At 38.2% G+C, this 19,166-nt stretch overlaps 1 protein-coding gene across 3 annotated transcripts in view; it reads left to right on the forward strand.

The window, feature by feature from the left end:
* The window catches only part of LOC124612403 (cysteine-rich protein 2-binding protein), a 227,325-nt gene that overhangs the window by 63,104 nt on the left and 145,055 nt on the right, over positions 1-19,166 (forward strand). For all 3 annotated transcript variants that reach the window (XM_047140588.1, XM_047140587.1, XM_047140589.1), the window contains exons 3-5: positions 4,582-4,730; positions 4,816-5,075; positions 14,402-14,524. In XM_047140588.1, coding sequence (XP_046996544.1) covers positions 4,582-4,730; positions 4,816-5,075; positions 14,402-14,524 — 532 coding nt within the window. The remainder of the gene's footprint in view (positions 1-4,581; positions 4,731-4,815; positions 5,076-14,401; positions 14,525-19,166) is intronic.

The following is a 19,166-nucleotide window of genomic DNA, read 5'->3' on the forward strand; positions in this document are numbered from 1 at the left end:
TTCTGTCAGTAAATTGACTATATTTTATCACACAATAAAGAAATCATACAGGATGTAACTGTCTAAAACCACTTTGGAACTTCAATTAATCATAGTTTGATGCAGAATAAAAATAGAAAAATGGCACAATGAAACAATTCATTGGCAGGACATCATAGTTATTAAATACGAGAATTTTTTTATAAATACAGAAGTATCTCAGATTAAATTAAGCAACTGGCTCACCATCTTGGAAAGTTAAGATTAGAGAGATATTGGGGGGAAATTGTGTCTGTATATGTGTGGATGGATATGTGTGTGTGTGCGAGTGTATACCCGTCCTTTTTTCCCCCTAAGGTAAGTCTTTCCGCTCCCGGGATTGGAATGACTCCTTACCCTCTCCCTTAAAACCCACATCCTTTTGTCTTTCCCTCTCCTTCCCTCGTTCCTGATGAGGCAACAGTTTGTTGCGAAAGCTTGAATTTTGTGTGTATGTTTGTATTTGTTTGTGTGTCTATCGACCTGCCAGCGCTTTCGTTCGGTAAGTCACATCATCTTTGTTCTAGATATACAATACTTAGTTAATAATCTCAGACAAAATAAAATTTGATTCATTCCTTAGAAACCTGGAAGTTGCACACAACGCTGCAAAGCAAGAAGTTTGCAAAAGTGAGCTGTGGTGACTTTAGGAACTGTCACTGGAGAGGGAGAGGGAGGTGTGTGTGTGTGTGTGTGTGTGTGTGTGTGTGTGTGTGTGTGTGAGAGAGAGAGAGAGAGAGAGAGAGAGAGAGAGAGAAAGGGGGGGGGGGGGGGGAGTGAAGAGGAGGAGAAGAAACAAAGAAAGAAAGAAAGTCGATCAGCTACAAACCCCATTCATGAGCTTACTGTTGCTGTGTTCTTTTATTAAAGTGAGTAGAAAGGTCATCTGACATGAAGGAAAAAGCAAAGGACACAAAAGTACAAGAAATGTGTTATCAAAATGTTGTACACCAGTGCAAATACGATGTATGTCAAATGAAAAGGGTGAATTGGATTTCAGAGGACATTGTCCATGCACTGACTTTAAGAGCACTATTGCCTAAAGCCCATATTGATTTGCAAAAGTGAAAAATGCCTTTGCTGTGCAGGACAGCACTTCAGAAATGCACGAAGGAATGTAAATACAGACTGAATATTCTTGAAGGTATCCTATGTTTTTCAAAAACTAAGTCCAACACTTTTGCTACCCAAGAGAGAGTAGCAGTTTAGATATTTGAGGAACTGAATGTTGAAGGTCATATATGTTAAGATTTGTTGGAAGATTTCGTAGCCGACCACATTCCAATGTTCAAGTGTGCATGATCCATGAGTTGTGTAAGCAGTGGTGACAATCAGTTTATTATGATTTTGATAGTATTATTAAGGCAATTGAGGAATCAGGAATATGTGATGTGATATGTTGTTTCATTACCAGTGAGCTCTGTGTAAATGTTGTTCATGAATCGCCAGTATGAGAACTCCCAGAGGCTGTGAATGTGAAAGAAAATTTATTAACACATTTGGAAACAGTGTGCAATGACTCTGTAATCGTGGAATGTTCTTCCAGATGTGGTGAAATACACTGCAGGCTGTATTGCAATTAAGTGCCAAACATTGAAAATTCATTAAGTTTTCCAGCAGAAAAAAGGAAAATAGGAGAGCATAATGCAGACTGGATTTCATTTATTTCTCATGGTGGTTTTTACTCCCCAGCACCAGTATGGACAAACAAAGTGTTGCAGTTTAAAGAATAATTTGCTGCTTTTCATGTAAATGGGGTGTGGAAAAAAAATTATAAAGTCTCTGTGTTTTGGTTTGAAACAAAAGTTTTCTGAGGATCACGACAGTTACTGCTCTTTATGTAACAACAGTAACACATAGAAGGATAAGGTATCTGAATTGATAAGCAAAGGTGTAAACCATGAAGAAATGTGCCAAAAGGAGGAAGCAGTGCATCTTAAACTGGGGAATGGCAATGAAAATCTGGAACAGGCTATGGTAACATCTGCTTTTTCATCAAATGAGTGTTTTTTTCAGCTTAATTATCATTTATTTAGACCTAATATGCAATACATCTGTCATGCCACTTGTTTTGATTTGTCCAACTTTGTATTGAACAAAACAACAGTAAAATGAATGAGTAAAGAGCCACAGTGTCTGTGATGCGGTGCCTGGCAAACCTAGGGGACTTAAATTATCTTTTGCAGTTCCACTTCTGGTGGGTGGACCCTTTAGAAGATGTCAGCTTCCTGAACTAGTGTAAATTGATTGGATTGGACTTTGGTCTGGATACGCCTTTCACTTTCTCCTTATAGAGTCGATACAGTTAGTATTTCCCAACTCATGAAAAGGAGGCAGTTACACTAATTTACGGCATTCAACCTACGAATGACTGAACCAGTCTAAGCAGCTATCTTAATATGGTCCCCACTGGTAGCATGAAAAAGTCCTTGAAGCAATGGGCGACTGTCACATTCTAATTGGTTTTAGTGTAGACCACTGAATCACGCAGAAACTGTATATAATAGTTTTATAGGGCCCTTGTAACATTCCAGTTTTATAGTGGTTGCACAGTATATGAGTGTTACCCTAAGAAATATTGGCTGAATTCTGTCATGAAGAATTGGACTAGCCAGGCGCAAGTATTTTTTCATGCGCACCATAACTGGTGATCTAGTTTATATCAGGGGACATCTTCTTGTGATGCAACAACTGTAGAAAATGTATTATGTGCCCCAGCCATATGCATATCATATCTTATCTTATTCACACTTGGAACAACATTTTAATGAAGATTTGCAAGAGGCAGTGGCCATCACACAGGTGTCGCACTGTAAAACTTTATCTTAGAGTGTTCAATACTGCAGGAGGCGTAATATCCTTGGACAACTCAGTTGGAGGGATTCTGAGAACATCTTTCCACCTTTTATAATTCTTCCTCCCTAACATTCTTTTAGATATAACGTCTGTAATTTGGTTGAATATGTGTAATATTAGTTTCAAAGCAATGTTTTGAGTGTCAGATTTTTTGCATTGTTGTGGTTAGCACAACCTCCACAGCAAAGAATACTGAAAGATGCACTCTTCCTTCACTCTTGCAACAGCTGCATAGGCCTACCAGCTGAAATTGATCTTTACGGGTCTAAAGAAGTGGTCAGAAAATACCAATTTTAATTTTTTGTGTAATATATTTGTATGTGTTCTTTCTAAGCATTCCCCATCTTATTTTTAATCTTCCAGAACTTAGAGTGAAGGGCACTGGTTCCACTTTTAAACATGCATTGTAATTTATGCATGTCAAGTTCACTGATAAGCTTTTCTGTTAGTATCCACTGAGACATGAAATTACAACTGCACCATTTTAATTGGTTTTAGTGTAGACCACTGAATCACACAAACTGTATATAATAGTTTTATAGGGCCGTTGTAACATTCCAGTTTTATAGTGGTTGCACGGTATATGAGTGTTACTCTAAGAAATATTGGCTGAATTCTGTCATGAAGAATTGGACTAGCCAGGTGCAAGTATTTTTTCATGCACACCATAACTGATGATCTTGTTTATATCAGGGGACATCTTGTGATGCAACAACTTTAGAAAATGTATTATGTGCCCCAGCCATATGCATATCATACATTATCTTATCCACACTTGGAACAACATTTTAATGAAGATTTGCAAGAGGCAGTGACCATTAGGATCCAAGCAAAAGGATGTCTTCTAGAAATAGATTTCGCAAATTTTATTCTTGCTAAACATGAGTAAATTACCAGGTTGGCAGTTTCATAGACTTGAAATAATTTTACACTGGTTTAAATAGATTTTAGATGTGTATTTTCCAATATTTCACATTATCACAATAATTTAACATTGTTTCTAGAGACATTTCTAAGCAGCGAGGTCCGTCATCTGCTTTGACGTTGTCTGTGACTGTCTTGGAATAGAATCCCAAATAACTTCGTTGGATTCGCTGTAGTGTTCAATGTGATCCTGAAGGAACTGATACAGAAGTGATGTAATGGAAGGAGAAAGTTCTAATCTTAAATCCCTCCAGACCTTTTCCTTCACCACTCTTCCTTCTCCTTCAACTTTTCTGCCAGAAGCAGAAGCCACTGGCTCCAAAAGCTTGTAAAAGTTAAACCGTTTTGTGTGTGTGTGTGTGTGTGTGTGTGTGTGTGTGTGTGTGTGTGTGTGTGTGTGCGTGCAGTGGCACGTGCCACTGCTTGGTGAGTAGATTTTTTATCTATCCATGTACATTACTCTATCATATTATTTTTTTTTGTTATAATTTTTTTTAAGTATGGTATATCAGTGCACCCAGATGTGTTTTAATAAAATTGTACAAATCTGTATTATTTCTGTAAATATTGATATTCTTACTCAAATACAGTTCTCAGTGCAGATCTATTTATTTTTCAAGGAAGCATTTTTAATGACGGATTCTCTGGACTGACTGTATGAACTGCAATTTTCTTAACGTATAACTATCACAAGATTTTATTCCTACTAGCACCACAGAATTTTGAACATTGTGATTTTTAAGAACAGCCTTATTTAAGACGGTCACTATCCATATGTTTCAGGCCACGGAAAAAAAACTGGTATGGGACAGTCTCAGGTACTCTATCCCACTTTAGCCCGGAATTCTTTTCTTCTGGATCTGAGGAGCTAAAAGAACCTGGATGGTGGCGTTTAACACATTCTCTTGAACCCTACTTCATAATGGATATATGTGAGTACTTGTTTGTCTGCTGCCAATTGCAAAAAGAAAACATTTGCTGATGTTCCCTTAAGTCAACTTTTTAAAATTTTTCCAGACCTAAGAAAAGGGAAGAAACGTCCAAATGAGGAAGTGAGTAATGCAGAACAGAGAACACAGAAGCAAGCATGTCTGCCAGAAGATGTGTTGTCCCACATGAGTGATGAATCTGAGAAATCTGATTCTTACATTACAGAGGAGACAAGCCATAACCCAAGAGAAGAAATAATTTTTATGAGTGCAGACAACTTCAGTGCTGAAGAAGTGCTTGATGGTGATGAAAGTAAACCATGCAGCTTCAGTGATTTAAAGTTAGAGGTGAAGTTAACTCACAGGCTAAATATGGCAGTTGTAGGCCTAACTCTTTTTAATTTTTTAAAGTGCATTTCTGCAGAGAGAGAGAGAGAGAGAGAGAGAGAGAGAGAGAGAGAGAGTGTGGAAAGGGGGGGGGGGGGGGGTTGCAGATATTTTACGTGAAATAGTGAAGAGGATTATAGGTTGCTGCTGAAAGTATGGATGTACTGAACTATGGATGTACAAAAAGGACTTCAGAACTATATACTATTTTACATCCTAACTTGAGGAAATGTGGTACAATATGATTTTTGTTTAATATCCATTTCATATTGTCAGAGTTTGAATCAGGAGGCAGACCTTTTTCCTCACCTTGTTTATGTTGTTTGTGTGTGGTTCTGTTTTTTGTCAACCAGTGTCTCAATTGTAGATATCAGTTGTTCACTTTCTCCTATTTGGATGGGAATGTTGGCTGTGAATTGCTCAGGTATGTTTTAATCATTTTCTTGCTGTCACTTACCTCTCCCAACTTTTTGACCAAGATTAGTGGTCAATGATAAAATAGTATTGTTACCTATTCCTGTTTATGCATTCACACAGTTGAAAAGTTTGGGCTTATTTGATGCTAGCAGATCTAGTACGTTCTGCTTGTGAGTGGACTTGTAACTAACTGCTCAACATAATTCTCAGAAAATACTTTTTAAGTGTGGTGTTACCAGAATCATTGTCTCTGCCTCCTGTTTTAAACACATGCATCTCTGTCTATAGCTGGTCGGTGTAAATAATCCCGTATCACTAGGGCATGATTAGGCATTGGAGCACCGTAATTTCCAAGTATTTTCTAAGTTGTTCCTCTGCTTCAATATTCATGTGGGTTGTCTATAGAAACATCCAAATATCTCACATTCTTACTTTTCATTTGTCTTAATGGACATTACTGAGTTCTCCATGGCAATAAATGTTCCACAACTATTGGTATCCGGACTGTCTTTCTAGTATGTACTCCATATATGATTTAACATTATGTTGCTGTATGTTTCTGGTTGCAACCAGCTTTTCTGTTACAAATACAGCAAACGCTTGATTATCAGGGGTTAATGAGGCATCCAGACTACAAGTATTACCAAAAGCTAGTGATGTACTGATGTACTGGAAATTTTTTAAATAGTTCCTGTACTACTACTACTACAAATTTACAAAGCCTACTACATCTCAAAATAGAAAGCCCACAGCATTATTTACACATTACTTACCAGAAACTGACACATTATGTACAAAATTACACTTAAATTACATTGAAAATGATCATTTTTTTCCGGTCGGAGTGGCTGAGCGGTTCTAGGCGCTTCAGTCTGGCACCTCGCGACTGCTACGGTCGCAGGTTCGAATCCTGCCTTGCGCATGTGTGTGTGTGTGTGTGTGTGTGTGTGTGTGTGTGTGTGTGTGTGCTGTCCTTAGGTTAGTTAGGTTTAAGTAGTTCTAAGTTCTAGGGGACTGATGACCTCTGCTTTTAAGTCCCATAGTGCTCAGAGCCATTTGAACCATTTTTTTGGATGAATTTTTGACAAAATAATTGTATTGAATAAATAAAAAATTCTGCCTACCAAGCTGTGGCAGATCACACACATTAAAGAAGGTTGTAATTTGGCAAGGCTGTGGCAGAACACACACGTAAAAGAAGGCTGTAATTAGGCAAGCTTTTGGCACCAGTGGCTCCTACTTCAGGCTGAAGGGCTGAAGGGGAAGGAAGAGGGATGAAGGAAAATGAAGTTAATTTCCTGAAATCTGCCCCTTTTCCTAAACCTCCCCAGTCCTTTTCCTTCATCCCTCTTCCTTCCCCTACAACCTTTCTGCCTGAAGAAGGAGCCACTGGCTCAGAAAGCTTGCCTAATTACAACCTTCTTTTATGTGTGTGTTGTTCTGCTGATTGGTGAGTAAATTTTTTTATCTATTCAGTTAATTTATTTTGACTTAAATTACATTGTATTTTATATCTTCTAATGGAAGACATTAACAATATTATGAAAATGGTAGGTGCTACTCACCATATATCAGAGGCACAGCAAAAAGACTATCGGAAGGACCTTGTTGGCTGAAAGCTAACTCTCCAACAGTCTCTTTGTTGTGCCTTTCTGCGACTCATCATCTTCCCTATATGGTGAGTAGCAACTATCCATTTCGTTATATTGTTACATTCCATCCTGTATTTTCCGCTGTTTAATAGAGGGCATTATGTTGTTAAGGAGACTGTTCAGTGACCTGTACATTCAACTTGTCTGAGTAACTCAGGCTAGATCAAAGTATATATATTTTTGATGGCCGGTTTCAGCCAGTATAGGCGATCATTAGATCGAATTACTGAAAAACTTGTTGCAGCACCTGTTATGCAGTGATGCGCAAAGTTGCTGCTATGTGTTTTTTTGGTAACCAGATCTGAAGCTGTCCTGTAATGGTTGAAACCACTCAAGTGGCAGGCAATCCTATCTGGGAGCTTGGAACAAGGGCCAAATAAGGGAACCAGCAGTTTATGGTTGGTGATGAGGAGGCACCTTCTCCCATACAAGAAAACTTGAAACATTTGAATAAAAAAATCCTGTGCCACCTTTTCCACGTATGAATAATAACACTACACTGTGAAAAGTGGCTTTGATGCATAAGCGATGGGCTTATCTGGGCTCTGATGGGCTAGTACTGCACCAGTTCCGTATTGAGTTAAGATGATGGCAGATGTGCATGACCCGAGGATTGAACGTAATATAATATCAGGGTTGCCACACATTCTGGAAATCAGGGAATATCAGGGAAATTTGAAAAAAGAAAAAAACACTGGAAAAATGGTTTGCTTACCGAGATATCGTGCATCATTGCTGACCATGAGCAACTGAGTACATGCACCGCATCCTTACTCCCTCATTCCTACTGATTCTCCCCTTCCTACCACTCCCCTCAGCTTGCAGTCAGTGCTGCCACCTCTTCTTGCCACTAGCCTAGCAGATGCTGACGAGAGGCACAGAGGCATGACGAGTGGTTTCTTTGGATCTGATTCTCAGAGACTGTAGACACAGTGTCCGGAGATGGCTGTCTTGTGTGCATGAGTTGTGTTTGAGTGTGCACGTGTGTGCGCTCTCATTTTCTGATAAAAGCTGTCGTTGAAAATTTAATTGCGAGAGTGTGATTGTCTTTCTTACATACCTGTCTGCTGCTCCGCACTCATCTTTACAGTGAATTGCTACCTATCTTCATTATTATTGATTCTCATACTATTTGAACAAGTTATCTGTCATATGGATTGATCACTGTGGTCTCATTTCATCCACATGCTGTCTGTGGCTCGTGAATAGCTGGCCACACGAGAGGATTTCTGTGATGGGCCAAACCGGAGGCCATTTCTGCGGGCATCTATAATGGATCGGGCTTGCCCATATGAAGCCACTCAGTTCTCACTAATGTGCAGGCTGGGTCTGTCTGTGTGTGGCGAATTGTAGCGGATTCTCACAGTTTATCCCTGAACCAAGGACATTGTACAGTGTGGTGTTTTATAGGCATTTTATTTTTTCTAGTACATTTGAGCACTTTAAAAGTAGTTTATATGTTAGAAAATATGGACAGTAAGAAGAAGAAAACTGTGTGAGTTGCTGGCAGTTTGTATTGTATGTATTCATATATATTTCTCAAAAGAAAAATCACACACCACCTGTAAAATAATAGATATAACGCATTGGGTAATAACCGACAATAATGAACATAGTAAAACAAACATGTCATTGGCGGTCACCTACGATGTTGGTGTACACAGTTCTTTCCTGCCTTATACATTTCTTTCAAGAGGCATACTTTCTTCTGAGGGTATTTCTGAAATCAGGGAAGATATTTTAGATCTGTCATGCGACTCCACGAAAATGTGTATTTTTGTCCCCAAATGTGTTCCGTTTTATTGAAATAAAATAACATCAATGGTTTAATGAAACACATGCACCATTTGGCTTGCTTTCTCCATCTAAAACAGTTCATTACAATAGATGTTGATGTTAGTAGCTAACATTTTTGCTCACATCAGGAAATGACAATTGGTTGTAAGTTTTTTTAGATATTTCTTGCTGTGCACTATTACTTATAGTTTTCTATAAAATGGGTTTGCTAGAAGAAGTGGAGATATATGCACATTACAGAAAAAATGAAGATAAAATATTAAACGAAAAACTTGAAAGTGAATCGGTGAATTTCTTCAGATGTTTCGATAGTATACTTAAATAAAGACGGTAAAACATAGAAATAAGCACAATTGTAAAATCGATATGAGTAATTTATGAGCCAAGTTGTTAAGATAAATAACCTCTGTACAAAAGAATATCATAATTTGTGGAAGACCTACAATGTTATCTCTGTGGACTACCTGTAAGAAGATATTTGTAACTGTTTTGTTTATATAAGATATTTTCGATGTGTAAAGTGTACAACAAGTTCTTCTAAATTTCACCACTAACTTCACCAAAAGAATCGATACCCAACTAAAAAATCGTGTGTTTCTTATTGCAGTAAAAGTCAATGAAGTGAAGCAGACTGTCACACATTGACAACATCAGTAGAAATGGCTTAATACACACAAGAAACACACTTGAAAATGGGAATCATTTCCCGAAACACGCTGTGCGAAAAGTAAAATAAAGAAAAATTGTGACTGGTAGCAGAAGATTTATTTATAAACAAACCTATTGTCGCAGGTAATTTTCTCACTTTCCCTTAGACTCAGCGAACAGCGATGGGAACAGGAGGAAATTGCACAGTAGGCACATGGTCTGCCACTCACGTGGCTGGGGCACAAAATTGTTTCGCATTCTGGTTTAGCAGTGTCTCTTATGATTATGCTCCTGCTGATGCTGCTGCTCCTTCTGTAAGCACAGTTTTTCTGTCAGCATTGCAGTAATGCTGGGTCCATCATGGCCCAAAATTAGCTCTATGAAAAGGAAAGAAGAAAATAGTAGAAGCATTACACACGTAAGGACATCCTTTGTCCCACTTTAATACCTGGATAGGTGTGACAAAGCTTCTGAACAACACTGTTGGCACAAGATCAGTGATGGCTTGACAAGAAATTGGGGAACAGAATCTTTTAAGAGGAAATGAAAACTCACTGTGTGAGTCAATCTAAGGGGAAACAGAAAGTCAGAAACTGCATATAGATCTGCATGGGGGTAAACACAACACAGGGTAGGCATAGGTGGCTGACAACTGAGCACATAGAAACAGCACGAGGCACAAGGCAAGATCTGCAGTGGTATGTCAGTTTTAGAAGTGCCCTGCCCAGCTTACTGCCACCCGTAAGTAAACAGTTCCATCAGTGGGTCTAACCATACCCTGTGTCGTGTGCCTCCCATGGCAGCTGTCTGCCAACTCATCTGCCTCCACGGCAATGTCCATTGGCTGAGGTACCAAAACCAGTAGTTGTTTCTTTATTAGCACAAAGTTTCTCACCCTGAGTAGTAGTTTCCATATCCTGCAGTGATGTTTAAATTGATTTAGCCATCCTTATTAAACATTAAATTTTTCTTCAGTCTTCAGAGTGTTGTGGAACTCTCCTACTTTCTCTGTTAATGAATGCTTCATCTAGTGCTTCATCTAGTTTTGCATAAGTTGAAGCCCACTGATTGTACTTTTACCATAACCCTGTGGAAGTCTTACTGCAGCTTCAACCTTTCCTAACTCATCTGTCACTTCAAATATCTTTTAGAACACTATAACAACACATTTGTGTCTTATCTGTCATCTTTCTAGCACGTGTTAACCATTCATAACTTCAGCAACAACAAAAATGCGTGTAGGTTTAGACTCTGTCAATGTACATTGTGTGTGTGTGTGTGTGTGTGTGTAAATTATAGTGGCTAATAAGGTATTCTTTTACCTTGATTTTAAATATTTGGAGATCTAGTTTTCTGCCTGATGTAAGTGAACAGCCTTTCACAGCCAGAGTCAGTTAAAAACAAATGTGTCCTGAGTGTAGAGCTGTGTTACATGGTAAAATAACAGTCACTGGATGAATAAAACCAGTGTTCTGTTCACAGTCACAACGCCCTACTTCTGGTTGAGCAGATTGAGAGGAAGCCCACTGCAACCATGGCCGTAATGTCAGTTTCACTCATCTAGTGAGAATTATTTTACAAAACGACGTGGCTCTGCAACCACAAGAATTTTGTCTCCTGCCGGATGTTTACTGGCAACCTGTTGTACACTTTTACAGTGTTATTTTAGATAGCAGACCTCATAAATATCTTCTGTGATTTTGTTTGTTGTATATTGTGTCATACCTAGACCAAAAATGAAGGAATCATTAGAAATGACCATTAGTTTTACATTGATGTTGTTAATAAGTATTTTAATTACTTTACTTTACTTCTTTTCATTGTCCATTGTGTCATTATGTGTTTGTTAGCACAGTTTTAGTCTAAATGGAATGATATTCCTGCTTGCAAAGTTTATTGCATGTTTATGCACATCATTAGATGAAATATTTATTTTTCTTGTACCCTTCACACTTTATTAACACAGTTCAATACAGTTCCTCTCAAAGTACAACCAGTTGTCACGAAGCCAAACTTAAGACTTCTACCAGCACATGTCCCACTTGACAACACTTTTCTCACACCAAGAAAATGACTAATGTATTACATTATGAAGTTACTACAACGATGTTAATGTTTTAACAGAAAAGATTTTCACTTACTACCCGTTTTTAATTTACTGTTTCCAACTATTCAGTAATTCATATCAATACTACTAATAATACTTGTAATAATAATTATCAGTTAATCTTTACAAAAATAGTTACTAAGTATGTACAGCAATTTTGATAGAACAGCATTTAAGTGTGAACAACTTCTATATATATTGCTATTAATACATATATAAATGTCATGCACATAGTATCCAAATTATAAATATGAATAAAAAAAATGCTGTTGTATGGGAACTTTTATTGGAGCGTGCTGTGTCTGAATGGAGTGCATTTAAAAGAGAATGGGAGTTTATCGTTGACCAGTTTCGACTTCCACAGCGATTTGATCTGACTGCATGCTAAAGATGATTTTTCAACAAATCAGAATAGGACACACTGGTGATGGTGTTTCCTATAGGTGTGTAGTGTTCCAAGATAGACTTGCTCATCACAAAAGATTGTCAACATAGCCTTCACTGCAGATGTCATGTCCGGAATGTCTTAGATTTTGGTGATGATAAATGGTATCATTCCTTGCTTGCTTTCTTGGCTTTGGGTTGGTCGTCATTTTCATTCCAGTAATGATTCTTGCAAGGGAGCCATCACTTTCTGCTTCAAAGCCGTGCATAAGTTTTTTTGCAGACATCAAGGCAGCACTCTTTCAGTTCTGGAGTGCAGTGTTGTGGCACCTGCCTTGCAGACACTTCGCTGCGAAGCAATCTGATCTGCTTAGCTATGACTGATGTTCATATTTGTGGCTATTTCATCCATTGTCACACAGCTATTGCCCATCATAGTGGCTTCAGTTGCAGCAATAGACTCCGTATGTCTGACCTGGTTGGGGAGCACCTGGCACAGAAGTTATGCCATTTCTAAACTTTTACCCTTTCTGCAGTGCTAAACATGTCTCTCTCTGTACTAGATTGTCATTCATAGGTGGATTTAAACAGGTTTCTTATCCTCACTGCTCACAAAACATTTGACAGAACTCTTTGTTGATGCATTTTTCAATTGGGGCACTTGTTCTATACTGGTAGGGTGGCATTGTCATGCTGCAATGTGTTGAGTGCTCTTTAAAGTACTGGTAACTATGTTCCCAGTGTACAGAACAATGGCACAAGAAATAAGATGTGTATTGCATGGTTAAAGTTATCACTTGAGTTCCCCTCTATTAAGTATTCCTAATGAAATACAGTATTGTGTCACTTCTGAGTCGCATACTACTTCTGTTGGTCTTGAAATTTTGTTTTTGGTGTTGGTGTTGTTTTCATTTTTGTGCTCTTCAGTCAACAGATTGGTTTGATGCAGCTCTTCACACTAGTTTATTGTGAAAGTCGCATTTCTGCGTAACTGCTACAACTTGTTTAAATTTGAACCCACTAATGTTATTTATACTTCGTCTCACTTCACAATTTTTACCCTTCACACTTCCCTCAAATAAATACTAAATTGATGATTCCTTTATACCTCAGTATATGTCCTATCCACCGGTCCCTTCTTTAAATCAAGTTGTGTCATCTTTTTTCCCCAATTCGATTCAGTACCTCCATATTCATTACTCGGTCTTCCAATCTAATCTTAAGGATTGTTCTGTGGCACAGCATTTCAACAGCTTCAACTCTCCCCTTGTTGGAACTGCTTATCGACCCTTGTTTCACTTCCATACAAGGTTACAACCCAAATACCTTCAGAAAATACTTTCTAAAATGTCTGTTTATATTAGACATTAACAAATTACTCTTTTTACAACAACATTTCTTGCTGTAGGCAGTCTGCATTTTATGTCCTATTTATTCGGGCCATCATCAATTAGTTTGCTGTCCAAATAATAACATAATTTATTTACTGCATTTAGTGTCTCATTTCCTATATTAATTTTGTGGAGGTGGGGGTGTAATGTTATATTAATCATATTTATACATGCCCTGCCATAATGTTTATTGACTGAATCTCTGTATTTTTATCATTTAATCTCACTTATTCTCAACTTTAGTGTGCTCTTGTCTTTAAGCAGACGTCTGTCGATTGTTGTGGATGGCATATTGTACTGGTTTTGTTTAATGGTCATCTATTTCAGTGTTTAGCAGGTACATGAGTGTCTAGGTAAAATCCAAGGCTACAGTAAAGTTCGTTTGTTGTAGGTTATTTTTACAGGAAGGATTTTCCTCCTGATAACTAGTGGTATTGTAACTGTTCTGTTGCATCACAGACCATAATATGTAATACGATTATTGTATTCTGCTTAACTATGGATGAATTTGTTATCTGCCATAACTCGTCTAATAAAGCTGTTTCCTCTTACAGGGACTCCACCTGTAGTTCCTGACTACAGTCCGTGCATGATGATGCAGTCAGTTAAATAAAGCTAGTGTACTTTGTTTATGCAGGATATGCAATATATTGTTTTATAATGTTTGTAATTGACCTATGAGTTTGTGGATTGTTGTTTACAATAACTGTAAAAGCAGAAATGTACCTGTATGCAAAAAATACTTCTGCATCTACTTAAGTACGAAAAGAGGAAAGATGTGGAATTTTTCAGATAAAATCAGGATTGCCCAGGAATAAAATACTTTCTTTTAGAAATTGTGAATATTCATTATAAGAATTTGCTCTAAATTGGTGTTTTCCCCCCTTGCAGCAGACAGCAAGTGACAATTATATAATTAGAACTGGAGCAGAAGATAAACAAAATTCCAATGAAGATTCTCTGGAATATCTAGAGAGCATGATATCAGCAAATTTAGATGGAGAAGAGAACATTGTGAGTATTTTTTTCCTAATTCATTGAGTTATTAAAGTTTGATGATCAACAGCCATGGGGTCTTGACGTATTGTTTTGTAATTCGTTAGAGAAAGAAGTGTATTTGGATCCACATATACATGTGCAATGTGTTCCGTGGATCCTAGAAGACTAGATGATATTACATGTCATGCATGGTGTGTTGTTAGAAACATGTACAGTCCAGCAGTTACATTCATTCTCTTGGCTCTCCAGTGTTTGAAACCATGCACTTAGACCATATAATAACGTTACATTCAGTGATGACAATAATTTGCTGAATTTGTTAATTTCACGCTTAGTGGTGTAGTTTTTTCTTACCCTGGCAACATTACTGTGTTTGTCTTTCAGACATTATTTGTCATTTTGATTTGGTACTTTTTTCAGTACTTGTTGAAGTTTGATGAAACAATGCTTTATTTATTAGCTGAAGAAAACTATGCCAACCAGTGAAGATCAACATTTCTGACACATCTTTGTGCTAACTGGATAGTCCAAGGACAACAGGTACAGCTCACGGCATATTTCCAAGAGCAGTCATCTTCCGTGGCATGAGCAGCTCATGTTGCCATCCATGTCACTGGCACTAATGCTAATCTCAGGTTATCTCCCTCCTCACAGTCAGAACTTTCAGGCTTCTACTTTTATATCATATTTGCCCAATTATAAGTCAAGGTTTTCCCCAAATTCATCATTCAAAAAATACAGGGGCATCTTATTTTCACAGATTTACTATTGCTGCAGAGGTTAACATTTTTAGGCTATTTAATAGAGTGTACAGGGATCGTCTTTCATTTACAAATGAAGCTTTGGATACAGAGGTCACATGCAGATTTATTGGGGAGGATTTGGAAGGACATAGCTGGGCAAATGATACATATGTTCGAACAGGTTCAAGATTTCCCAATACACCGAGGTGGTAGATAACAGTATCGATGTTGCTCAAACAATTGTGTGACATTTGATTCACATGGCACTATTGCAAGGGATGTGCAAGAAACTGTGAACTATCCACTACAACAGTTGATTACTCTGCTTAAAATTTGACAATTCTGTGAAACACAGGAAGAAATAACACTAAATTCTATCATTTTACAAACTGTAGTTGTATTTGAACAGGTTTGGAATAAATGTTCTCATACTTCAATGGATACTGTGTACAGATGTTAATGGTGCTCTTTAAGTAATAGTAACATTCAATGGCAGAAATGTTGTCCTTCAGAAAGCGTTACTTGGTTTTGAACCCGGATCAATATTTTATTTGATTATGAGAGACTTTGATGTTGTACTAATTAGGTAGCAAATGGAAATTTGGTTGCATTTCATATATTAGAATACCGGGTAAAAACGGTACCAGCTTTTCTTCAGATTTAGAACACTGTGGTGACATTCAGATGAGAGAAAAAGGGATGAGAGGAAAAGGAAAATTAGTCCAGAATGAAATATCTAATAAAAAAATCATTCATAGCATACTAACTTAATTGTTGTGTGAATAGATTACAGAGGCAAGACCCGTCATGGAAGTAGTGCCAACAGATGTCAGTAGATCATAATGTAAGTGAAAGTTTCAGAATTGGACTGAATTATGATTGTGATCTTTTATATATTTATTAGTTTCTGTTGTTACACATGACTTGCACCCTAGAAGATATTGCATCCGTGTTTCACAGCACTACAGAAGGTTTGGAAGGAGAAGTGTGACATCAGCTTGGCTGAGAACTAGAGGGGTGCAGGTAGGGGAGCAGTGAATGGGCAGCAAATTGCCAACCATGGGAATATATACCATGTACTTGGGCTTTTCAGGAACATCTACCACATTTAAACTTCAGTTTGCTTGAATCAGTTTCTAGTCGAAATTGAATTGACTTTAAAATTGAACAAATATTCAACAGAAGTATTTACGTCTGTAGGAGATGGTAGAAGTCTGGATAGGGGCCGGTGGTGTACTTACATGTTTTTTGCTACGATGTTGTTGATTCTTAATATGACAAATGGTTCTATGTAGCCAATGATAGAGCAGTGAGCAGACAATTTGTTTGGAAGCAAGTGACAGTGTAAAATTCTCACATCATTATAGAAAAGAAATCTAATATGTGTTTGGATTTTAAAAACTGTACCCTCAGGTCCTGTGGTAACTGCAACCTCAGAAATTGCAACATATTCAGAAGAAGCAGCCAAATATTTATGACGACAAAGGTAAAAATTTCACAGCTGTGCCATTATGATGATGATGATGATGATGATGATGATTAAAATAGTGACACCACAGATGACAGGTTTAGTAATCAAAAAATGTAGGGAAAAAACAGTCTGCAAATTAATGTAGACCATTTCTTTTCATTTATTTTATTTCTCCTTGTTTTATCAAAATGCAGACAACCAATGAATGGCATAAATTTAGAAAAGATAATTTTTAGGCAGATAATTTATGTCAATAAAACAGGTTGTAATTTCAGTTAGTCAGAATATGTAAAAAATAATTGTTTCTGAATAAGCCTTGTGGAAAAAAGGGCTTCATCTTATAGTTACGGTTGTTTATACTCTAGTAAATATGGTATCTTTTTCCGTTTGTATGTATAGTGCGTTGTAACAGACAAAAATAAATTTGAGGTTGCCTTTCATTTGTGGAATACAGTTATATGTTTCACAATTATGCACCCATATTACTGTTTACAGAAATTATAGTAAATTTATTGACTCAATAAAAGAACTTCTAACTTGGTGAACAGGATAAACAATCAGAAAATTCTGGGATAAAAAATCACTTTCAGTAAGACATAGGCTAAAATGTAATGATGTTATTATTTTTGCTTTTTTGTTGCCGTTTGTTAGCTTCACATAGGAACCTCGTCATATCTGCTTTTCAGGGCAGCCTACAGATCATGGGAAAAAAAGTGTCACCAAATCTTTGACATATAGGCTGTGCTGCACTAGAGCCATGTTGTGGGAGTAGTATCAGTCTGCTTTATCGACATCTTCTGCAGGGGCTATACGTGTGGAAGGGCATGTATGGGCAAAGGTTGAGATGGATGATGGAGGAGGGGATGAAGAGGGAGGGCAGGAGGGGGTAGGGAGATATGGGGTGGAGGGAAAAAAACAGAGAGGGGGGAGGAAGCAGGGTATGGGCAGAGAGGGGGAGGAATGAGGTGAAGGGCAGAGTGTGTGGGAGGAGCAGATGGAAAGGGAGAGGTGGAGGAGGCGATGGACAAAGATTAATGAGGAGGAGGAGGACAACATAGAGAGGGGAGTATATGGACAGAGGGAGGGTTTCACAAGTAATGATCAGAGAGAGGGAGTGTATTAATGGACAAAATGAGGGTAAGGAATAGATGGAGAGATTGAGGAGGAGGAGATAGACAGACAGAGGTGGAAGGATAAGGTTGATGGACAGATGGAAGAAGGAGGAGGTAGAGACAGAGAGAGGGAGGATGAGATGTCTGCAATGTGAGTGTTGAATACCCACATGGGTGAAGCTGTGGGGAAAAAGCTAGTACAGATCTATAATTATAACTTTTCTGTGATGTGTGTGGGAAAGTACTTCATACCAATACACCTTCTTTTCTTTTCTATTAATGGATATTTAACAGGTGTGCCGCACTGGAACAAGATGTATTACACTCCCCACATATCCCGTCCCAGTCAGGACACACCCATGCTGTCATCCTGTCAGAGGTTTGGCCACCTGTTAAACAAGTAACTTTTGCACAGTTTTTATGTGGGTTTAACCAGTAACAAGCAGACCACACAAATGAATGGACACTGCTAAACTGGGGCCAAGAAGAGAGTTGATCACTCACTGATAGAACACACTGCTGAGAAGAAGATGCTCACCTTTAATGGCTGTTTTATAACCCATGCCATCTGGATTCCCTTCCCATGCCCCACTCCCCCTCTCCAACACCAGCTTCTCTGGACTACATACATTGGAAATGTCCATACAACACATTATTCAATTCTGCAGTCCTCCTTGCCTTACTCGGTACCAGCCTCTCTTCCACTCCCACCTCCACCACTGTTTTCATGCCATCCACTTCACTCATTCTTCTCTCTCTCTCTCTCTCTCTCTCTCTCTCTCTCTCTCTCTCTCTCTCTCTCTCTTTCACAATCTACCTCGTCGTCTGTTCTGTCTTCCCTTCCAAATACATCCTCCTCATCATTGTGCACAGAACACAACTCCTCCTGTCTACCCTGAAGCAAACTCACTGGTGCCACATACCTTCTTAGGGTGCATGCTGTCTTTTACTCTCAGCTGTCAGCCACCCTTCCATCCTACTTGCCTTCTCCATCCTGGCGTCTTTTCTCCTATTGCTCACTCCACTTGATACAATCCCTATCTCACTTGAGCTGCAGTGCTATTACAATGTATAAGAGGGTGATCAAAAAGTTTATGTTTGAGGGTGTTGCTGCAACGTAGCACAACTCCAATGTATGAGCATAGACATGTAGGCAAGGGATTAGTGTAAATTTGTCTCTGATCTGCATGTGGTAAAGAAGGGAACACGAACTATGGAAACATTATCATAAAATGCATCTAAACATGATTAATGTGCTGTTATTCTTTTCCTGGTTATGGAAGGGCAAACACCGGTAGAGATCCATTGGGTAATGAAGAGTGTCTGTGGGG

This window comes from Schistocerca americana, chromosome 4 (genome assembly GCF_021461395.2).
Source record: "Schistocerca americana isolate TAMUIC-IGC-003095 chromosome 4, iqSchAmer2.1, whole genome shotgun sequence".
Lineage (NCBI taxonomy): Eukaryota > Metazoa > Arthropoda > Insecta > Orthoptera > Acrididae > Schistocerca > Schistocerca americana.